Source organism: Ascaphus truei, chromosome 14 (assembly GCF_040206685.1).
Source record: "Ascaphus truei isolate aAscTru1 chromosome 14, aAscTru1.hap1, whole genome shotgun sequence".
Lineage (NCBI taxonomy): Eukaryota > Metazoa > Chordata > Amphibia > Anura > Ascaphidae > Ascaphus > Ascaphus truei.
In genome coordinates, this window is record NC_134496.1 from 15244183 (window position 1) to 15269016 (window position 24834).

The window sequence follows — 24834 nt, forward strand, 5'->3', positions numbered from 1 at the left end:
CAGGGATTAAAGCAAATCGTACAAAGGCATCTCATATCCCATTTTGAGATCATCTCAATACTGCAGTTATGAAACAATAGAGCAACAATTAATTACACAAAAATATCTGCATTATTAACTAAGAAGAGGGCGGTATATAGGGAAAACTGTCAGAGCTGTTAATAAATTACTAATAAAAAACAATCCAAATCTAATTCCCGTAAACCAAAAACCCCCATAAAAATAAAATATGTATTAAAAAAAGTCAGATATAAGTTGTTACTTCGTTGTTTCATTTTGAAACTCTGCAGTATTACCTGTAGTTGGAAAACAAGATAGTAGTTAAGCATGCAGTAAAATACAAACAGTAGATGATGGAATAAACAAATCACTTCATAGGAACTTAGAAAAACCCAAATAGTCGTTAAGACCATTTGGGAGCATTGAACCTAATGTGACAATCCACCTGCATTCGTGTTGTAGGAGTGTTCTCTCAAAATCTCCCCCGCGTATCCCCAGGGAGACACGCTCTATAGCAAATGCAGAGAGAAGTGAATTGTCAGCTTTGTGTTCTTGCAGAAAGTGTTTGGCTACCATTGTGATTTTCTTAAATGATTCTAGGTCCCTCTTAGCAGTTTTAATATTCCTGCTGTGCTCCATTATTCTAAAGCGTACTTCCCTAGTTGTCATACCAACGTATATCTTGTTGCAGGGACACATTAAACAGTAGATAACTCCTTTCGATCTACAATTTAGGAATTGTTTTATGATGAACTCATTATTGCCCTTACTATCCTTAAAAGTGGTTGTTGGCTTAACAAACTTGCAAGCAGGACAGCCACCACATTTGAAGAAACCCTTTTTGTCAAAAGTAGACAAAAATGTTGTTGTGCTGGGTATGGTGTAGTGGCTGTGGACCAATTTGTCCCTTAGATTTGGTGATCTTCTGCTCGTAAGTTCCACTTTGGGGCCTAGTTTGTGTTTAAGATCTGAATCAATCATAAGAATGGGCCAATGTTTTTGAAGGATTTCCCGCACTTGATTCCATTGTTGATTGTACGTGCCTATAAATCTTATTTTGTTGGAATCTTGTTGTTTTAATTTCGGTTTCAAAAGAGATACCCGGCTCATACATTTACTACGTTCGTATCCTTTCTTAATAATTGATTGGCTATACCCTCGATTACTGAATCTGTGTTTCATTTCCACTGCTCGTGACTCATAAGTAAGGGGATCAGAGCAGTTACGCTTTAAGCGAATAAATTCACCAGTCGGGACTCCAGCAATTTGATGGAAAGGGTGGGAACTTGAGGCGTGCAAGATGGCGTTAGTGGCAGTCTCCTTCCTGAAAGTATCAGTACTAAGATGCCCATTACTCTCAATCTTAATACAAAGATCTAAAAAATCGATTGAGGTGTGACTAAATTTAGATGTTAGCTTAATGTTGAGACTGTTGTGGTTGAGCACAGCGACAAATCATTCAAAATCCTCTGCACTGCCCTGCCAGAGGATCAAGACATCATCGATGTATCTCAAACACAACAGTAACCGATCCGTCATGGCACTGTTTGCCTCTGAGAAAACCACTTCTCTTTCCCACCATCCCAAAAAAAGATTTGCATATGACTCGTCGGATTATGAATCTAGGCAGTCAGTGGAAGGCGATGCCGCCCCTACATCTTCTTTTTTAGGACAAAGCCACGGACAAGATCAAGCACAAGGAGGACGAGACGTGGGAAATCGTCAATTAAGGGACAGGATTCGATATGGATACAGAGGCAAAAAGAGAAGAGGCAATCATGCCAACTGGTGAGTGATGAGCTTACTATTATCAATCTTTCTGATGTGGTCCTTACCGAAGAGCAATCATTTGTTCTTAGGAAAGGATTATCCTTTTCTCCCACATATCACATCAACAAGTTCGACTGGATTAAAGATTTGAATCTTTTTTGCCGTAAGTTGCTTCTTACAAAGCACTTTAATAAAATTTCCGGCAATGAGATAACTAGTCATGACAGTGAAGAGGTTCTCAATACACAAGAGCGTGAATTGATACAGGATTTGGTTACTTCATCGGTACCGAATATTGGGACAGGTAATGAGTTAAGTTTGGTGTCCAACTTTAAACCAAAATCTACCTTCTGTCCTCCTATTCAAACCAACTCATGTATAGAGATTTTTGCAAACCTTGTCACAGAGGATATACTCAATCTACCTAAAAAAACAGGGTCAAATAATCTATCAGGTACACAATGGAGAGCTCTCCAAGATCTATGTGGCATGTCCAATATGGAAATTAAACCTGCAGACAAAGGTGGCAATGTGGTGATCTGGCCAAAAGCATTATATGAAAAGGAGGTCTTCAGACAGTTGAGGGACATCAAGTGTTATTCCTTACTTGACTCTGACCCAACAGACAAATTTAAGTTGGAGTTGGATTGTTTCTTAGAGAGTGCCTGCTCACAGGGAACAATCACAGCATCCATCTGTCAAGGTCTGAAGACCAAATTTCCAGTATCACCTACTCTATATATGTTACCGAAGGTTCACAAACACCCCGAAAATCCACCTGGTAGGCCCATTGTAGCAGGGATTGGTGGCATGAGTGAACCAATTAGCCGCTTTATTGACACCTTCCTGTATCCTATTGTAGAGACTCTGCCTACATTCCTGCGTGACACCATGGATGTGTTATCTAGATTGGACGAAATTGTTGTAGATAATGGTGTGATTTTAGTTACTTGTGATGTTGAGGCATTGTATACCTCAATTCATCACAAAGATGGATTGGAAACATCGCACAATTTCCTTAGAATGACAACATTGACTAAACCGTTGATAGAATTTTTGATGCAGTTGCTGTCATTTACTTTGACGCATAATTATTTTCTTTTTAAGAATAAGTTCTATTTGCAGTTAAGGGGGACAGCAATGGGGGCGGCATGTGCCCCCTCATATGCAAATCTTTTTTTGGGATGGTGGGAAAGAGAAGTGGTTTTCTCAGAGGCAAACAGTGCCATGACGGATCGGGTACTGTTGTGGTTGAGATACATCGATGATGTCTTGATCCTCTGGCAGGGCAGTGCAGAGGATTTTGAACGATTTGTCTCTGTGCTCAACCACAACAGTCTCAACATTAAGCTAACATCTAAATTTAGTCACACCTCAATCGATTTTTTAGATCTTTGTATTAAGATTGAGAGTAATGGGCATCTTAGTACTGATATTTTCAGGAAGGAGACTGCCACTAACGCCATCTTGCACGCCTCAAGTTTCCACCCTTTCCATCAAATTGCTGGAGTCCCGACTGGTGAATTTATTCGCTTAAAGCGTAACTGCTCTGATCCCCTTACTTATGAGTCACGAGCAGTGGAAATGAAACACAGATTCAGTAATCGAGGGTATAGCCAATCAATTATTAAGAAAGGGTACGAACGTAGTAAATGTATGAGCCGGGTATCTCTTTTGAAACCGAAATTAAAACAACAAGATTCCAACAAAATAAGATTTATAGGCACGTACAATCAACAATGGAATCAAGTGCGGGAAATCCTTCAAAAACATTGGCCCATTCTTATGATTGATTCAGATCTTAAACACAAACTAGGCCCCAAAGTGGAACTTACGAGCAGAAGATCACCAAATCTAAGGGACAAATTTGTCCACAGCCACTACACCATACCCAGCACAACAACATTTTTGTCTACTTTTGACAAAAAGGGTTTCTTCAAATGTGGTGGCTGTCCTGCTTGCAAGTTTGTTAAGCCAACAACCACTTTTAAGGATAGTAAGGGCAATAATGAGTTCATCATAAAATAATTCCTAAATTGTAGATCGAAAGGAGTTATCTACTGTTTAATGTGTCCCTGCAACAAGATATACGTTGGTATGACAACTAGGGAAGTACGCTTTAGAATAATGGAGCACAGCAGGAATATTAAAACTGCTAAGAGGGACCTAGAATCATTTAAGAAAATCACAATGGTAGCCAAACACTTTCTGCAAGAACACAAAGCGGACAATTCACTTCTCTCTGCATTTGCTATAGAGCGTGTCTCCCTGGGGATACGCGGGGGAGATTTTGAGAGAACACTCCTACAACACGAATGCAGGTGGATTGTCACATTAGGTTCAATGCTCCCAAATGGTCTTAACGACTATTTGGGTTTTTCTATGTTCCTATGAAGTGATTTGTTTATTCCATCATCTACTGTTAGTATTTTACTGCATGCTTAACTACTATCTTGTTTTCCAACTACAGGTAATACTGCAGAGTTTCAAAATGAAACAACGAAGTAACAACTTATATCTGACTTTTTTTAATACATATTTTATTTTTATGGGGGTTTTTGGTTTACGGGAATTAGGTTTGGATTGTTTTTTATTAGTAATTTATAAACAGCTCTGACAGTTTTCCCTATATACCGCCCTCTTCTTAGTTAATAATGCAGATATTTTCGTGTAATTAATTGTTGCTCTATTGTTTCATAACTGCAGTATTGAGATGATCTCAAAATGGGATATGAGATGCCTTTGTACGATTTGCTTTAATCCCTGTCTCTTTTCCTCTTCTATTACAATAGATCAGCCATTATTTAATACCTATGCTGGTTAACTCTGTACCTGTCTGGAATGCCACACTACTGTCTCGATTTGGCACCAATCTCCAGCCATGTATAAATATATATCCACAAAAGATACCAATTGGCTATAAAGAATATCTCTTAGGATGAAATTATCCATACATATGCACCCAAATCTGCTTTATTGGGTGGCTATTTACGGTGGGACTCACTGGATCTAGGAGGAAATAAAAGATGCTGCTTCTAGTTCTACAATCAGGGTCTACTGTACCGTTGTAAATCCCTGTATGAGGTGTCTGGGCATCTAAAACATCTACTGCCCATGCGCAAGGATTTGTCTCTATTAAACCTGACCGTTTGCGATCAGAATCCCTCTGAGGGCATTTACCCTCTTAAAGATGGCCGCCGCAACATACAATATCTATTGCGCATATGCGGGAAGCCAGGGACAACTTCCATATGCTCGCTACGAGATTATGACGTCACTAAGGGCAAAATGGAAAAAATACCACAACAAAGATGGCGGGCGCAATATTCAATTTCCTAATGCGCATGTGTGATGCTTCATACACAATTCTCGCGGGATTAAACACAGTTGTTGGACCCCGGAGACATTACTTGTCAACACCAATCACTGAAGCAATTGACTGCATCTGTCAAATATGTTTTTTTGGCGCGAATTTCATGATTGACTGCTACCTATTTATATGCTCCTGCTACACAGCCTTAGCACCACTCGTGAGGAAGCCTTTGTGGGCGAAACGCGTTAGTGGGCTAATTTTAATTTGTGCTGCTGCTGACCCTGCCTGCCTTGTCTCATTTTTGGACTATTACAAAGTTCTACATGCCTGGACTTTATCAGTGGACTGTGCTGTGCTGATTGATGTTTGCAGTATTTCATTTTCAAGGAGCTGAGTATTTCTGTTTATCCATCCCTCCACTTGTTTTTCCCATTTGCTTTTATTTATGTATTTGGGTCACTAAATGAACTTTATTATATGTATTTTTTGCTCTAATATTATTTGAGTTGTAATAGGTTCATTTTTGTGTAAATGATACTTTCACTACTATCAGTACAGCACATATGTTATTTTTGTGTACTTTTTTCTAGTTTATTATAGACCTATGATGTCTTTCAGTATAAGATACTATAAGTGACCGGCCGGTCTATAGTGCTCTAATGCGGGAATTTCTATTCCCTCAGTGAGCAAGTATTTTTTAGGGCATCATTTTCTATCCTTTTTGGGTCTATTATATTGTGTGTTTCTTTAATATTTTTTGGTAACATTTTTTCTGTGTCTACTAATTATTTTAGTCAGGCAGGCTCACCAGTCAGTTGTTTGTGTGTCTGTTATTTTTTGGATTTAATTAAAGTACCCTTTTTTTATTTTTGCAAATATTTGTCTGAGTGCTACTTTAGAGGCTTCTTTTTCTTTGGTGTTTTCATATTTATATTTTTCCTCTAGCACCACCTACAGCTTATACTTTTCTTTTGTTATAACTACTTCAGTCATATTTTTCTGATGTAGGTAGGTTATTTTGACATTGCATTATTTATTGGCAGTGACGCGGTATCCGCTTTCTTGTGTATGTTATATATATATATATATGTGTATGTCTGTGTGGTAAGGCCCTCCTTAATGTTCTTACATCCACTGTGTCACGGAAATATGAGTGAATACAGCAATACAGTAGGAAGATCCAGCACACTTGGGATTAACAACAAACTATTTTAATCGCAGTGATCTGCAATAAAAATCTCAGCACAACCACTCACAGTAGCATGGTGACGTGGCACGAAACCAACAGTGTCCCAACGCGTTTCGTCACACAACATGACTTCATCAGGGGTTTGAATGACTGGGTTTACGCAACCTTTGAATAGTGGCTTGTGAGTTGGATACAGCTGATTGATACATAATTAGGAGGTACAACTAACGGCCTACTAGTAGACTCATTGAAACAATTAAAAACAGTTACTGAATACAAACAATTTCATAAAAGTTGCCAAATAGGAAACAGTTCATTAATATAGAACATATATAGTACCATAGAAGATACAGAAAAATACACCTAGATATAGAATAAAATATCTGTTGTCTAAATTTAGCCTAGGTTGAACTTGATGGACGTACATCTTTTTTCAACCTCATCTACTATGTAACTATGTAACTATGTAAATATACCCAAAATATAACAAATAAATAGCAAATAACAACGAGAGAGCATAAACACATATTAATAGAAAACAAAGAGAGGACCAAAGTCCAACACTTTATCAAATTGATAGAGGCTTATACAGGGAATCAGAAACTTGAAAATAACTGGGAAGAGATTGTATGGCCAGAGCAGGCCTTGGTACATAGCAGGCAATGAATGGTCTAAAGATGTTTTTAAAGAGTGCATTAGGCCAGGGGTGTGCAAACTGTGGGACGGGCTCAAGATTTTCCAGGGGGGGCATGGTGGTTACAGAGGTCCTGCGATCGTCCCCAAGGCATTTAAATTAAATGCCGGGGGACCACGCAAGGCCTCTGTAACTTCTCCTACCTTGTCTTAGGCGACACATCGCCATGGTAATCCGGCATCAAATGACGGCACAGGGTCACGTGACGACGCGTTGCCATGGCAACATGACATATGGCCCCACGGCATAATTTGACGCCATTGCCGAGCAGGTGGGGGTGTGAGCGGAGGAGTAAAGCAAGCAGGGGGTCGCAGGGGAGAAAATGAAAGGAACAATAATACGTTATACCAATGTGCTGGTGTCAATGCATTCATTGAAATCAGCAGGGGCAAGAGTACCCAGCTTAAGGCCCATTACAGCAATGAGTTTGGAGTTTTTGTCATTGTAAATGCTAAAATGCCTGGGTACACTATGGGAAAGGATGCCTCTAATAACATTCATCCCTGCTCCAGGAATCTAACACTGAGAGGACGAATTGTCCTCCCAATGTATTGTATCCCACAAGGGCAAGACAACATATAAATGAAATGTCTGGTCAGACATTCAATATGTCCTTTAACCACATGGCTGGTGCCTCTAAAGTGCAATTTGGTGACACATTATACACCGACTCCTCTAACACATAAAGTTACCAAAATTAGACAGGACTATTGATGTAATGGGCACTTTCAGATTTTTGAGTTTACTCGGTGCTATTAGGTTTTTAATGTTAGTAGCTTTTTTAAAGACTACTGGGACTCTAATAAGCAACTCACCAGCCAAATATGGATTGCATCGAAGATGCTCTAATGTAGGGGAGGGCATCGAAGGACGCTCTAATACAGCTGTGCGCAAACTTGGGGGTGCGAGATTTTGCTGCGGGGGCGTGGGCGGTTCCTGGGGCCCCGCGCTCTTCCCCACGGCATTTAAATTAAATGCCGGGGGAGGCGTGAGGCCTCTGTAACTTACTTACTTGCTGCCAGCCGGGTCTTCAGCAACGCCATGGCAACGCGGCGTCAAATGATGGCGTGACATCACATGACCCCCGCGCACCGGAAAGGAAGGTGGGGGGGGAAGGTGCGAGCACCGGGGGGAGTTGGCAGGGGGGGCGCAGCGAGAATAGTTTGAAGGACGCTCTAATATTTGTTTAATATTTTTTACATTTATCTGTATTTAGTTATAAGGGGCAACATGTCATGGGAGAGGGGGTTTGGCCCGGTATTAAAGGGATTACACCCCATTTGGCCACCCCCTGCTCTCACTTGGGAAGCAAAGGGTTAACTGGACTGTGGTCCAGTAATGTGTTTTTTGACCTTGCTTCAGAATCCAACTGTTTATTCCCCTGTAAAAAAGTATTGTCTCGTCCCAGTGTTTGCACCAACACATACACTGGGGTTGATGCGGGAGGGAAGGGGTTAATGTTAATTCAGTGGTTATAGCCCTTTGTTCCCTTTTCCCGCCTTTTCAGGCTCCATTTTGCAGCCTTCCATAGGTCGCCATTGTAGCTCCATGCATTCCAATGGCAGATTTGGCGGTTTTGGACCTGTTTCCAGCAACGACCAGCAGGTGGCGTCCGAGAGGAGGAGCGGCGGTTTCCCATTGTAAGTCAATGGGGCCATTGAGTTCAATGGGAATTCCTCGACGCCGACCTCCAGGAACAGGTTGGCAGCCATCCAAACCTCAGACCGCAAGAGCAGAAACATTTTCTAAAAGAGAGCTTTGATCACTGTTAGTTCAAGGTCAACGACAAGTGGCGTGGGAACCTTAGGTTCTAGGGCACCTGGGAATAAAATTATTTTTGCCCCTAGCTCCTAGGCCTCCCCACACTCGACCATCCCCGGGTCCGAGAATCCAGGACCCCCGTAAAGGGTCGAGCTCAGGAAGAGGGTCGCGCCATTGACTTTAATGGCGGAGGTCCCATTGACTCCAATGGCGGCGCACGCCCATGCATTGCCTATGGCGGCGCCGGCCATTGATTCCAATGGGAAAAATCCGCGTGGCATTAAAACGGCTAAGTCCAAAACTGTAAAAAGGGTAAGTCCATATCTCCGGTTCTGGAAGGACCAGAGGGCTGGGATTTGGGTCACATGTAGCCACGGTTCCGGCATGAATGCATGACCATTTCCAGCCCTCTCCGAACAACCAGACGGAGTATGGACAAATGTAAAGATTGTTGATTTTCCCCATAGCCGTCAATGGCGGCGTTTCCCCATTGAAAGGCTATGGCGGAGAAGTCCCATAGACGGCAATGGCAGAGTTTCCCCATTGAAAGCCTATGGCGGCGGAGCCCGTTGATTTCAATGGGGAAAGAGTGAAAAGCAGAGATTCATTTTTTAAAGGGAAGAATCCTGTATTAAAAAAGTGTTTTAAACTGCATTTGTGTATCTCCGGTTCTGGGGGTCGCAGAGGGCTGAAACTTGGCCACAATGGAGAGTCACTTCCGGCATCAAGAATTGGCAAGTATCAGCCCACTGGGCCCAACAGAACAGATTAGGTTGATATGTGAAGATATTAAACTATGAATGGTATTTTGGGTCTTGGATAAAAACTCAGAGCCCATCTGGTATGGTAATGGTCAGGATGGCAGACAAGTTGTCTATCATAAACCCTCTGATCAAAGGTTGACCGCTCTGATTGTATACAATAGGGCGGAGGAACAAAGGGCCTGAGTGGTCTGTATGTGTCATAATTCACACTTGCAGATAAGGGAGTTCCTAACTACAAAGGAATCTGCTAGACAGCCAGGCGCCCCAAGGTTAAGGGATAGGACTGAGATTACATATAAACGAGGCTCAGCCCATACCCATTGTTTTTGTGTCATTTGGAGATTGCTGCATGAATTGCTAATCGTGTAACCAGATTACTTCATCATTCCAACCCTAAGTAAGTGTATATTTTGCCGTTATTTGTATATCTTGTGTGTTCACCTTTTTCAAGGAATAAATTATATTTTATCATATGTAAGCCGTGTTCAGTTCAACCCAGGTATTTTGGTGTATAATACAGCCTCTCATAAGTTACCGTGACAGAACAAATTATATATTAGTTTTAAAATCTCTACCATGAGCTCCAGATGGCAATCCAGACTGGTCTGCACAATTTGGTATATATTTTGATTTCAATTGATTGACTAAACGTTGTCTATCTAGGGCTTTAACTTTATACATGAATCCTTAATGACAGAATGATCATATCGTTTAGCCAAGAACCTATTGACCAACAGTTGAGACAGTTGGTCAAAGTCTTATTCAACTGAACAATTACTCCTTAACTGGATGAACTGGCTCAATGGAATATTATTAAGCCATTTTCTGGGGTGACCGCTTTTAGCATGCAGATAACTGTTCGTACAAACCTCCTTAAAGTGAACATCTGTTTGTATATTAGAATCTCCATCCACATAGAGAACAAGGTCCAAAAAGACCATTCGCTCCGTGTGGACAGAGTATGTGAATCGAAGACCTAGGTTATTTAGGTTAAATCTAGAAAAAATGCCTTCCACGATATCAAGTCACAAAAACATAAACACAAAAAGAGCTTAATTGAACATAGGTGTAAAGTAACAAAAAACCCAGTTTAGAACAGGCCAGTTCAATAGTCCAGAACAGGGTTTTGACCTTTTCCCAGAGGGAGGATTAAGTCCATGAAAAACACAAAGAACAAGGAGGTGTCCCACTATAAGGCTACGGCCCCAGTGCTCACTATTGCACGCATAACTGGCGGCCTGGTGGCATATGCACAGGTGAAAGCTGCTATCTGTGGTCTATTGTGGAGCGATGGGATGTGCGGGGTGTGTGGCCATGACGGGGGGGTACGGCCATGATGGTCTTCAATAACTGCACTCCTATTGGTCCACACTATCTGCCCTGCCATTGGCTGCACGCACACCATGTGATTGCGTCGCCGCAAAGACACAATTCTTGTCTTCCCTGCCTAGCGGATGCGTCATCGTGCCCACACACAGACGGTGACTAGAGCCTGCCCCATAGAGGGCTGTGCTGTGGTGTGCAAGCTGTAGTGCGCGCAGCAGCGGCCACTGGGGACCTGCCCTTACAGACCTTGTTGCAGGCTTGTCTCCTTCCAGAATGTGCTTCTCTGATTCAGACAGGAAAAAGTGGGAGCTCTGGGTTCTTAAAGCCCTTTATAAAGGAAGCTGGGACCTGGTTAATTAACCCAGCCTTTATCAAGCTGGGATTAAGCAGGTCACTGCTGGACTCCAGACCTATACATAGATCTCCCAGGCATAGTGTTGGGATAGTGAATTCACCCTGTCACATTCCTCCCCTGTTTGTGTGTGGCTGGGGCCATGCACGGCTGAAGCCCGGCAAGCCACCCCTTCTCGATAGAAGAAATCAGCATTTGTATTTAACTTTCCAGGCCTTTGCTAAATCTCAAACAAGGGCTGGAGGGCCATATACCACCTGATCAGTTTAGAATTGGAGTCCTTCATCAAATTTAACCACTTTAGTAGAGCGTGATCTGTCATCAGGGTAGAATGCCAGGTAATGCCTCAATTGACCACTTCACAGGAACAATTTCCTACTCAGGAAAAGGATCGGGTGTTCTACGCCCTCCAACTGTTCTGATAGCACTGCCCCAGATGCATCGGTCTGTACAAAAAAACGGCCTATTAAAATCTGGTCTTCAAGGATGGGCCCCTCTGATAGACACCTTTTTACCTCCTCGAAGGTTCTCGGGCACTCTCTAGACCAGGGGTGTGCAGTTTCCTACATCTATGGCGCCTCGCACATAGCCTCAAATATAAAAGGATATATACAACCCGGATCAGGTGCTGGATCAGGTGTAGGGATGTGCTCCACAACGAATAAGATTCGCATATAAAGACAAAAATAAAAACATATAGCGTAATATTGTTAAACAGTGACCACTGAATCAATGCAGTGTAACAAAATAAATAAAAACAAAAAACATAACTAAAACAGGACTAAAACAATGAGCTGAGAGAGAACAACAGGTACAATAAAACACATTTAATATTATAAACAATAATAGGACATAACCATAGTTAAAACAAAAATTGGGTCTGCTAGTAGGCTGCTGCTGAAGCTGAAGTGACCGCTTACCAGACGTGGAGTGGTATTGCGCAGTGGATAAATCAGAGAGTATCCCCTCTCATGTAAAACCGACTCGTGGTGTCTCCTCTGTGCGGCTCGTGGCGTCTCCTCTGTGCGGCAGATGTTCTGTCCCTCGGCTCTCCCCTCCGTGCTGTTCACTTCTCCCGGTCTTGTGGTCACAGACCTCAGTGTGCAGTCAGCTCAGGAGCAGAAGGAACCGCCTCCGCAGATTCGCCAGACCGAGATCTCACTAGGAGTGTGAACGGCAGCGGCAGATTCGCCGCGTTCTGGACGTCAAATAGCGTATTCAGCGTATTCAGTGTAGTTCTGTCTGTGGTGGTCACAATAGTGAGCAGCAGGGCCAGCAGATCCTACCCTACGCGTTTCGGAAGTAGAACTTCCTTCCTCAGGGGTAAAAGGTTAATAATTCAGTCCTTGTGAGTCCATACATTTATAGTCCTGATTAAAAGGCACAGTGTACCTGTTTGTCAATTTTGACATGCGCAATGATGATTACAGCGCTATTTAAATGTCCCAGCTTCGTTGTGGAGCACATCCCTACACCTGAACCAGCACCTGATCCGGGTTGTATGTATACTTTTATATTTGAGGCTATGTGCGAGGCGCCATAGATATAATATTTCACATCACATGTTGTTTCTCTGACCTGGGGGTCAGTGTTATATCACAGGCAACCGCCACTTTACATCTATTATAGCACATTAATTAGCATCTTTGAATTTTAGTGCTACCTTTTCCTGTTTTTCAAAGTTTCCTACATGCGCCTCCCTGTCTCCTCTCCAGCTCACACACCTCTCCCTGCATGGCTCCGGCATCAAATGACGTCACGTTGCCAACGTGATCCCGCAGTGTCGCTGCAAGGGAAGTAAACATTACAGAGGCCTCACGCAATCCCCAGCATTTATTTTAAATGCTTTTGGGGAAGTGCAGAGCCTCTGTAGCAGCCGCACCACCCCCCCCCCCCCCTCCGCCAAGAAAATCCTGCGTCCCCTACATTGCGCACCCCTGCTCTAGACTATACTACTTGTGATGGGCACATATTGTTGTGAGGTCTGTTAGCAGTGCAGTAATTTCAGAGTAATTAGGGATAAACTGACGATAGTACCCTGCGAAGCACAACAGAGAGTGCACCTGTGTCTTTATTCACATGGTTGGAGCTTCTTTCAGGGCAGCTGCCTTATTGGTCAGTAGCCTTACTTTTCCTAAGTATTTTGTTTCAGCTTTACCTAAGGCACATTTCTTAGGATTGGCTGTGAGTCCTGCCTCTCTTAGGGACCTAAAGACAGCTGTTAGCCCGTTTAGATGGGCCCACCAGTGTTTATGGATGTGGATGACAATGTTGTCTAGGTAGGCTATGGTATAAGCCCTATAAGGTCTCAGCACTTTATCCATGAGTCTCTGGAAAGTGGCTGGGGCTCCATTCAGACCAAATGGCATCATCACGAATTGGTATAAACCCATAAGAGTGGCGAAGGCGGTTTTGCAGTTGGACTCCTCCTCTAAATGTATTTGCCAGTATCCTTTTGTGAGGTCAAGCGTGAATATATATCCCGCAGGAACAAGGGCATCAATCAATTTGTCTACCCTTGAAGTCGGGTATGCATCAAACCTGGATATCGCATTTACAGTACCTTTCAGAGGTCCACACAAAACCTTACCTTCCCATCTGGTTTAGGGACTATGACTATTGGACTACACCATTCACTGTATGATTCCTTGATTACGCCAACATGTAGCATTTCTTGTACCGCCTTCTCTACAAGAAGGCAACCTGTAAGGACCAGAACGTATTTTTACACCAGGTTCTGTCTCTATCACATGTGAAACTAATTTTTTTTGCCCTGGGAAATCAGAAAAAACATCTCTGATTTGGTCCCCTTTCTGTTCAGAGGTTAATCAGCTTCCCATAGGGATTGTCACCACAGGTGTTTCCCTCTGGTGTATGAGGACCCAGATCCATTCCCTCTTCCACCAGGTGGATGAACAGAGAACTCTGCACCTTCCAGGGTTTCAGTAAGTTTGCATGGTAAATTTGCTTACCCTTCCTGGACCCTGGTTTAGGGATCTCGTAATCCATGTCACCGATGCGGCGGAGTACTTCAAATGGGCCCTCCCATTTTGCTCTCACAACTATGTAATAGTAACATCACATGGACCCCAGGTTGAAACACCCTCATGCGAGCATTTTGGTTCTAATGTCTCTCCTGATTGTCTTGGGCTGATCTAAGATTCTAGGAGCGTATACAGGAGAGAAAGAATCCCTAATAGGAGCACTCAACCTCTACTAAAATAAATAATAAACTTTAATGATACTTAGTAATACAAAAGAGAGACAAACATACTTAGTGTCCTAATTTAAAACCTACTCGATGCTGTGTATCAGACATACTCAAATAACATAATTCGTATCCTCAGAATTATGTATGCCACTGCTGCTGATACTCACTAAAATAATGGTATCTACGCTGCCTATCTAATTATCATATATAATTTTGCCACACATGTATTCAACTCTGAAAGTTGCTATGTTAGAGTAAATGTATCATAAATACTGACAACTGGTAGCAAGATAGTAGCAATATAAGGGGAGAGTAGGAAGCTCCCCCCGTGGCATTCAATGCTCACTGTGTGATCATTGTTAAATATAATGGTCCCATGTAAATATACAGAGTGCCAACTTACAGAAGAAATGGTGCTGGGTTGAATGTTGTTAGACACCCCTCCCCCGCCCCCCTTGCACAACACCTTAGAATCCGGGCTTCATGAATGATAAGGACCTAATTACTGTAGTTGCACTAGTAATGTACAAAGTGCATAGCCTTGAAGCTGCTCGGTTCAATATTGAAACATAGTGCTCTGACTCACACTAGTGGCTGCCTTAGAGGGCCCACAACTTAGTTTAGCTAGCCGTAGTGTGCACTAGGTAAATCAGTCAGAAAGGAATCTGCCGGTACTTGCCGAAACCTATCGTTTTGTTCGCGTCTATGACGTCATGGTACGCGCGTCATCTACACCCATCAAAGATTCTCGCTTGCAAAATGGCGGACCGTGTCTAGGTGATTCCTGTGATCTGACACATATTGAAAGGTATTCGTAGAAGGGGGCCTCTGTTCCTCCCAGGACTCCTTTAGGAGGTCTAGAACACCCCAGTGTTGATGGCGATATAGGAGCTAAAATGAAGAGAACCCGGTGAAGGCCTGTTGAACTTCCCGCACTGCAAACAGCAGAAAGGGGAGAAGTTCATCCCAAGATCTTTTTTCAGAGTCTACAAACTTCCTTAACATACTTTTTAGAGTTTGGTTAAACCTTTCCACCAATACGTCAATGGTAGACCGATGTCCGAACTGACTTGACCTCTAGTAACATTAAGACATTCTGCATCAGGTTAGCCATAAAAAATGTCCCTTGGTCTGTCAACACCTGACTGTTTACCTGTAGCAAGATGTTGGCAGTCAGGTACCATTTTTATATCGCCATGTATACATTCTATGCTCCACTGGGAGTCAAAGGAAAGCACTTTAGACAGTAAAAATTCCAGGAAGACAAGAGTTTTCCAAGAACCCGAATCCACAAGGGCCTGAACGGATTTACCCCCAATCACGACTTGAAGTAGCCAGGGATTGCAGCTTTCTCTGGGGAAAGCTAAGGTGACGTTCCTGCTGAAGGATCAATTCATCCGTGGGCACTCCATATGATGATGGCCCTGTTACTAGTAGGTAACATAGAGAGGTCTCTGCAACAGGGTGTTGGCACAGATACCGCTCAGCTGGATGGAATACTGGAGACCAGGATGTAAGGGTTCCGGACCTGGGTTTGGCTGGAACTCACCCTATGGCTACAGAGGTTCCAGGCAAATCTCTCCCTGAACAGCAATTGAAATCACCCATTTCTGAACTCAGACTCCAGTTTGCCTTGTTGCTGCCTTCTATGTAGCTCTGCTCCTATTGGCTGTCCATGCTATTTAGGGTCAGCCCTCCCACCAGGAAAGGGCTGAGCATAATTCTTGTATCCCTTGAGGACTTAATTCCTATAACCTGTGCTTGTCACAAGCACCTCTGCTTGCCCTGTCTTGGCCTTCTTGTGCTGAAGCTTCCTGTGTCCTGAAGGCTCCTCCATCCAGAGGCCGTTCCTGTGCTGAAGCTTCCTGTTTTCCTGAAGCCTCCTTCAATCCAGAGGCCATTCCTGTGCTGAAGACCCTGTGCTGAAGCTCCTCTGTTTCCTGAAGTCTTCACCTTCACTGTGCTGAAGCCCCTATGCTGAATCTCCTACACGGAAGCCTTTCCTGGTACCGACCCCAGCCTGTGACCATGACCATCGCTCCTGTGCCACCTACCTTGACCCTAGCATGTGACCTCGACCATCACTCCTGTGCCACCTGCCTTGACCCCAACCTGGATACCATTTACCTTGCTATCTCCAACCCCGACCGGGCTACCCACGATGATGGAATTCGCAATCCGGACCCAGCGTTGCAGGCTCATGTCAGTTTTTCTCTATCCCCACCTCAGCCCTGCGGTCCGATCCTGGTTTGTGGCGAGCACGTCCATTACACAGGAGTCGGTGGGTTCTGTGTGCGATGTCCTCTGAAGTTCCTCTCTTTTGTCAATAAGCTGACATCGTGAAGTAGACTCAGCAGGGACCGGTGTCCGGACCTCTCCATTGCTGGAATGACTGATCACTTTGTGGAGCTTGGCGGTATTGAGTGGATGGATTGTAGTTTACACGCTGGTCCGGCCTCCCTCTTTGGAGGTCAGCAGGAGCTGGTGGAGTCGATGCTGTTGGGCCCAAGACAGTCTCCAGGTCCTCGGCCCCAAATAAGTTTTCCACGAGCTGAACAGCCACAGTTAAGGTTTTAGCAACATGGTTATTTACCCAGGAGCTTGCGGGAGGGGTTATCACCTGTAGGAATTGCTTCAAAATGACTTGTTCGAGAATCGCCTACTTGGTGCGCTGCTCGGGCTGTATCCACTGAGTACACAAGTCCAGTAAGTTCTAAGCTAGGACCTCGGGGTCTCACCTTAGAGGTGTATTTCAAGTTCTGGAACTACTGGCGGTAGGCTTCTGGGGTCAGGCTTAAGTGATCCAGGATGGCGGATTTTTACCTGTTTATAGTCCATAGCCTGATCTGCAGATAGACCCTGATATGATGAGCGGGGCCAAAGCGGGTCCAGCAATCTATGGACCAGCCCTGGGCCTTGGCAATATTTTCAAAGGTTAACAGGAAAGCCTCTGGATCCTCAGCCATACTCATCTCTCTCAGGAGAACTGGGGGGTTGTTCAGAAGTTCTGGTCAGGCAGCCAAAGGACACCGAACCAGTAGTTTGGCCAGGCTTTCATGCTGTGCTGCATACTGCTGCAGTAGTAATTCGTTGTGCTTGTGAGTGTGCTAATTTACTTTTTGTACTGTGATAATACATTTTTAAACACAGGTTTATGCTACAGTACGTGGCACTCGCTTCTCTTCTCTTTTTTCATTTAGATATCGGTAGATGTGGTTCATCCATTCAGAAGCTGTGGATACTGCTAGTGCTTTTCATTTTTTGGAACTGTTTATTTGAACACTGTGTGACGTCACACGCCGTCTCGTTGACGCAGCGAATCGGAAGGAGGAGGGCGGCAGAAAGGAGACAGCAAGGACGCGTCAGGCACATGTAAGTGACTTCCCATCAGGCCCGATAGGCCCGAGAGTGCGGCAAATGTTTATGGGGGCAGACATTTTTGCCGCCCTAAGCCCGGGCTTAACGGGAAATCTGCTATATGGATATACGGTATTGTAAAACAGCCTTTGCTCTCTTAAGCAGAAATGCTTTTAAGTAGAAATCTTTAAAGTAGTATGGAAGTTTAAAAAGGACGTTGGGACCATTGATCTGCTTCTCATCTCATCTCTTGTCTTTTCTCAGGTAAAAACATCTCAAATTGTGTGTCTGTCCTGCAATCCTCATATCCTGCTGTCTATTTAGTTCAATTTAGGTAAAAACATCTCAAATTGTGTGTCTGTCCTGCAATCCTCATATCCTGCTGTCTATTTAGTTCAATTTAGGTAAAAACATCTCAAATTGTGTGTCTGTAAATCATCCCCCTATTGTCTTAATTCATCTTTCACACTTGTGCAAGACAACACCCACCTTTGAAAAACCATTTGCTTTAACTACCCTCACATGTGCTAATTAAGTTTGTTGTACCAACCAGATGACTTTCTAAATGTATATAAGGAAACTGACAACAGCCATTGCTGCTTGCAGCCTTTGCTCTTAAGCAGAAATGCTTTTAAGTAGAAATCTTTAAAGTAGTATGGAAGTTTAAAAAGAAAGTTCAAAAAGAAGTGGAAAAAGTGGACACCATCTACTGCTTCTGATTCCTGCATTTGAACTACGTTGGAAAGGAGGATATCATCCCATACTGCACATCTCAACACATTCCTATTGCTGTGATGCCACCTTTACTTTTTATATTTGCTGTAACCTCACTTATTTTCAAATTATGCACTTCCTTCCACCAGCCTCATCATGTCTCAAACTCTATTCATATATCTCCATCTCTCCTTTCTTCCCCACTTCTCAGTTCACATGAACTCCTTTCTTACCTGCGCCCTCTGTCACCACACAGCTATACACCCTGCACTAAAACACACCCCTACAAATCATCCTCACACATTCTCTTTCTGTCCATGCTTCTCCTCCTCGCTTCTGGGGATATCTCTCCCAATCCTGGTCCCTGTCTTATTTCTACTTGCTCTCGTCCTCGCCTCCCACATGCAACTTCTACTCCTTCTGGTGTTAACCCCTCCAACCTCATACCCATCCCCTGCCACCCTCCCTCCTCTCTCCCTTTCTCCTGTGCCCTTTGGATTGCTCGCTCCCTTTCTAACAAGTTCCTCTCTGTACATGACTTCTTTCTCTCTCACTCTCTGCTCCTATTTGCTATAACTGAGACCTGGCTCACTCAGTCTGACTCTGCTCTGGAAGCTGCCCTCTCCTATGGTGGCCTTTCCTTCTCCCACACTCCGCGCCCTGGTGGCAGGGGTGGAGGCGTGGGGCTCCTGCTCTCCTCTCTGCCGCTACCGAACAGTTCCTATTCCCCCCTCTCTTGCTTTTCCCTCCTTTGAGGCTCACACAGTCCAGATCTTCTCTCCTCTCCCGGTCCATGTGGCGGTCATCTATCGCCCACCTACCTCTACTCATCCCCCTTCTGCCTTTCTCTCTCACTTTGAATCCTGGCTCTCTTTCTTCCTCTCCTCAGACTCCCCTGTTCTCCTTGGGGACTTCAATTGCCACATTGATGACCCCTCTCTCCCTTGGGCTTCCCGCTTTCTTTCTCTAACCTCTTCTTTTGGCCTTCAACAGTGGACTGAAGCCAGAACCCACAAGGATGGACACTACCTAGACCTGGTTTTCACTAAAAACTTCTCTCTCTCCGACATCTCCATTTCCCCTTTTCCTCTCTCTGACCATCACCTCATCTCATTTTCTCTCTTTCGCTTCTCTCCATCTCCATCTCGCCCTCGTTTTTGCAGAACCTGCGCTCTATTAATCTACCAGCTCTTGATTCCACTTTATGCTCCTCCCTCTCCTCTCTCAGTTCTGCTTCAGACCCTGACAACCTGGTCAGGAACTACAACTCTGCCTTATCTTCCTCTCTTGATCTTCATGCCCCGCTTTCTCTCTGCCGTCCTCGCCCTTCTAACCCCAGACCCTGGCTAAACTCACACACCCATGCTGCGTTCCTCCACTCGTTCCTCTGAATGCCTCTGGAGGAAATCTCATACGCTCGCAGACTGTAAGGAATCCGCTCCGCGGTTTACTGGTTGCCTTACCTTGCAGACCGGTGCAGTTCTGGAACAGCTCTCCTGATGTTTGCTGCAGCCTGGATTCACTCACCAAAACAATACACACTCCCTTTGGTATCTACTGCAGCTGTGCAGCCTATCACTGCAACTTAGACTGGCATTCACTCATTGGAGCAGTACCTTCACACCCCCGCCGGGGATTGGCCCGCTGGCCTTTAAGTATTGCTTTCCCACAATGCTCCTTGCCGAGCATAGTCCTAACTGGATGTCACTACTGTTTTGCCACAAGCCCTCGCTTGATCTCCTATGCTGATACCAGGTTCCGCCCTACGTCCTTCAGCTTCCTTCAAGCCGCTTGTTCTCCTATGCTGATACCAGGTTCCGCCCTGCGTCCTTCAGCTTCCAACAAGCCGCTTGTTCTCCTATGCTGATACCAGGTTCCGCCCTGCGTCCTTCAGCTCCCTTCAAGCCCGCTTGTTCTCCTATGCTGATACGGAGGTTCCGTCCTGCGTCCTTCAGCTTCCTGTTCTCCTGTGCTGAAGCAGAGGTTTCGTCCCTGCGTCCTTCAGCCTCCTGGATTTCTGCACTGAAGCGGAGGTTTCCCTGTGTATCTCCAGCTTCCTGGTTCCTGGGGCCTACTCTTTCCCTAATCTAGAGAGGTCGTGTCCTGGTTCCTGCACTGTTACAGAGGATTCCCCAGCCCGCTCAGGACTCTTGTGCTGTAGCATTGGTGCACCCATGCAGCAAAGCGGTGTGCTACTCTGGTCTGCCTACCATCTCCTGTGACCAGTACCATGGGCCATGGTCGTCGCTCGCGCAGAGGCCAACCCCACGCTCCTAAGCTGAAGCGGAGCTCTCCTGACTACCTGTTGCCGAACTCTTGCCTGAACAATGTTTATCCTGACGTCTCCTTTCCTGACCCTGGCTTGTACAACGACGATGCTGACTTCTCCAATCCTGATCCTGCTACATATGACTACGAACTGCGCAATCCGGATCAGCCTGCGCGGTCTCAGGTCGGTGCTTTTACAACCCTACCTCAGCCACGCGGTCCGACCCTGGTGTGTGGCGAGCAGAACCCTGACAGTATGCTCGGCCTCACAAACTCGGACCCCGCTGAAGTAAGGGTTGGTAAGTTTTTTTCTGAAAGCCTGTCCCGGCCTGTAAACCAGTCCCAGTGTGAATACCAGTTTCTATGTGAGATAATACCCATGCTTGAAGATCTGGTTGTGTTTAAAGGTTTGACCCCTATGCAAAACAAATGCCGTAATGATCTCATGATGAAGGTTTACCGCCTCCGGGACTTAAAACAATCGCTGGCCGCTTGTATTTGCTTTCCTGGTTACCCTTTAACTTGGGAAAATGTGTACCCTTTGGAATTGGACGACGCCCAAAAAAGAACTCTCTTCCCTGGCCTTGTCTTTAGACATTTATATAGCACAAGGGGACCCTCTCCTCATGTTGGCTGATGCCCAAAAAACACTCCATATCCTTTCCATGATATTGGACATTTGCATAAAGAAACAGGATCCTCCCCTCGCCAGCTTCGCTGCCGCTTGGCTGTATCCCTGGTTTACCACGGATCCTTGCCCTGAGTGTATGGCCGGGTTCCCTGACACCAATGATATGTTTACGTTAACCCCTGCCGATCAGTCCTGTGAGGTTCCCCTGGAGGATACATATGTTGCTCTACCCAGCACTAATGTTCTAGTATCAGAGAATAAGTTCATTAGTTCTCCTATTTCTAGCTCAGAAGCCCTTTCTCTAAGTCTTGAGGGTTTTCCAGCTTTAACCCCTGCCGAGCAGTCCTGTGAGGTTCCCCTGGAGAATACATATGTTTCACTAGCCAACACTAAGGTTCTACTATCAGAGAATAAGTCCCTTAGTTCCCCTATTTCTAACTCCGAATCTGTCACTCCAGGTCTTGAGGGTTTTCCAGCTTTAACCTCTGCTAGGCAGTCCTGTGCGCTTTCTCAGTCAGAGAAAGAATCCCTAAGTTCTGTTCCCAGGGTCATTTCTGTATTAACCCCTGTGGGGCAGCTCTCTGAGTTTCCTTTGGTAAATCCCTGTTCTCTGTCAGCCATGGTCACGCCCCTAGCTTCAGAGGAGAGATTCCTGGTCTCTCCTAATACAGAGAGAAGATTACCTATGTTTTACTCTCAGGCATTGTCTGCATTAACCCCTGTAAATTCTTGCTGCCTCCAAGTTAATGCCTTCGTTTTAGCCTCAGAGTATGAGTCCACAAGTCAGACAGCAGAGGTTGCATTGAGGGATTCCCATAACCGTACGGAGTCCTTAGATATTCTTTGCTATAAATCCCCTGCTTCAGCTCAAGTTTCCGCAGTTTCGTCTCCGGAAACTTCGGCTAAAGTTCTGGTTCCCGATAAATGTATTCAGGAGTCAGGTTTTTCCCTAAGCTTGCTCGCAGAGTTCCTTCTCCCGGGTGTTTCGCTGAACCAGCCTGTCGCCCACATAGCGGTGATTCCTGCTTCAGCGCATAGTTCCCACATTATGGAGTCTGCAGTAATTTCTGGTTTCCCAGACATTCCTTACCAAATACCTACTTCAGAGACCAGTACAGTTATGATTAACCCCCGTGTACTGTCTGAGTTCTCCTCCTCTTTAAGCTTAGGGTTAAAAGCATACAGTAGTCTGTATGTCCCTCTTGGGGTTCATATTATGTTCCCAGGAATGTTTGCTGACGCACGGTTTTCTCCCAAAAGTGACGCTTTTTCATATAGATTAGTAAAAAGCTTGCACACTGTTTCCCTTTTCGCTGAATTGTGTCTTACTAGTTTTGAGACTCTGAGAGGTAATGATTCTCCTTCTGATTCTGAAGCTCTTCCTACAAAGAGTATCCTGATTGGGGGTCCCCCTGATTTCTCTGTCCAGGCTAATTCTCCAGGAATCAGCATATCTGTGGTCACTCCCTTAGTACTGTCTGAGGTCACCATGCATATATTACAAGTCCTGGGGTTTAAATCTGAGCTGTTTAGCTGTCCTGCCTTTGCGGTAACCCAGTTCCTCAGTACTGTGTCTAAATATGCCCCAGCAAACATGGGGTTACTCTGGGAAGAAATTAAAGCTCCTGTCTTAAAGGGTATTTTTTCTCACATGTTCAGCAAATCTAGAACCTCAGTAATTGTTTCTAAGTCACTTATCAATACATCTGATGTTTTCTCTAATCAAACCCAGACACCCTCACTATCGGTTAGGAGTCCTGTGATCAGACATTTTGCACTAGAAAAAACAACTATTCATGTTTTTGTCAGGTTAGGTACCCCTGTGGTTAGGGTCATTGCAGTTTCGGAAAAGACTCCTTGTACTCCTAAGGTGCCTGTCATTAAGAGTTTTCATAGTTCATACTTGCTGCTTGTTGATTCTCAGGGCCCTGTCACTGAGGTACAGACTTCAGCTTCTGATGTTAGCTTCCCTCCCACCACTACCCTGGCTCTGCCTTTTTCTCAAGCTACTGATTTGAAAATCCCAAGGACTATTCCTGATTCGCTGACAATACTATCTTCCTATGAAGATTTCCCAGTATTGGAGAGCTCTACTGTTGTTTGCTTCTCTGCTCCTGCTAAACCATGGTTTTGTCCCTCGGAATTTTCGGACGCCCCTGTTATTTCCTCTCAGTTGGAAATACTCTGTACGTATCCCAAGATTTCGGTCCCTATGCCTGGTTTACTGCTTGCCTTGTCACCTTCCATACCAATACCGGGAGATGCTTCCAACCAGCCTATACCCTTACTAACCATTACCTGGGAGCCTTCTAGAGGAAAAATTCCTCGCAAATTCCAACATGCAGTGGTCAGCCAAGACTTTTTCTGTTACAAAGTTCCTCCTGGTGTATTCGATCAACTATCAGGGCCGCTGATCCTAGATTCAGGTTCCTTTATTAAAGACTGGGCTTTCAGTGGGGGCTCTTCTGCCATTTCTGCTCTGGAACTCTCTGGTTCCTCACAGCTCTGGATTTCCAAGACATTTTGCGAGGCGAGCCATGTACCAAGGATGTTTCTTCCATCAATCTCATATCCTAGAACTGTACTCACCAAAGAACTGCTCGTTTACGGATGCCCTTTCCACCTAAAGAATTTTAGGAACAACTCAATGTTCCCAAGGTTCATGGATGGTCCTGTCTGGCCGCAGTTCTCACCGGGGGGTGGGGGTACACTAAGGACTAACCACGAGTCTCTGGACCACGACTCTAACCCCAATCCTAGACGGTTCAGCAACAATTCCCGGTGCTCATGTTCGCCCGGAGGTCTCGCGTGAAGGGGGGGGTACTGTAAGGAATCCGCTCCGCGGTTTACTGGTTGCCTTACCTTGCAGACCGGTGCAGTTCTGGAACAGCTCTCCTGATGTTTTCTGCAGCCTGGATTCACTCACCAAAGCAATACACACTCCCTTTGGTATCTACTGCAGCTGTGCAGCCTATCACTGCAACCTAGACTGGCATTCACTCATTGGAGCAGTACCTTCACACCCCCGCCGGGGATTGGCCCGCTGGCCTTTAAGTATTGCTTTCCCACAATGCTCCTTGCCGAGCATAGTCCTAACTGGATGTCACTACTGTTTTGCCACAAGCCCTCGCTTGATCTCCTATGCTGATACCAGGTTCCGCCCTGCGTCCTTCAGCTTCCTTCAAGCCGCTTGTTCTCCTATGCTGATACCAGGTTCCGCCCTGCGTCCTTCAGCTTCCTACAAGCCGCTTGTTCTCCTATGCTGATACCAGGTTCCGCCCTGCGTCCTTCAGCTCCCTTCAAGCCCGCTTGTTCTCCTATGCTGATACGGAGGTTCCGTCCTGCGTCCTTCAGCTTCCTGTTCTCCTGTGCTGAAGCAGAGGTTTCGTCCCTGCGTCCTTCAGCCTCCTGGATTTCTGCACTGAAGCGGAGGTTTCCCTGTGTATCTCCAGCTTCCTGGTTCCTGGGGCCTACTCTTTCCCTA

The 24834-nt window shown here is 45.0% G+C and overlaps 1 protein-coding gene across 6 annotated transcripts in view; it reads right to left on the reverse strand.

Moving 5' to 3' along the window:
* Positions 1–24834, reverse strand: part of CNIH2 (cornichon family AMPA receptor auxiliary protein 2) — a 64493-nt gene that overhangs the window by 20349 nt on the left and 19310 nt on the right. Inside the window, exon 1 of one of the 6 annotated variants that reach the window (XM_075569783.1) lies at positions 12833–12961. The exons of 3 other annotated variants lie outside the window; for them this stretch is intronic. In XM_075569783.1, coding sequence (XP_075425898.1) covers positions 12833–12916 — 84 coding nt within the window. In that variant the 5' untranslated portion in view covers positions 12917–12961. Of the gene's footprint in view, positions 1–12832; positions 12962–24834 lie in introns of those variants that run through there. 2 more of the 6 variants (XM_075569781.1, XM_075569780.1) reach the window with 2 other exon arrangements.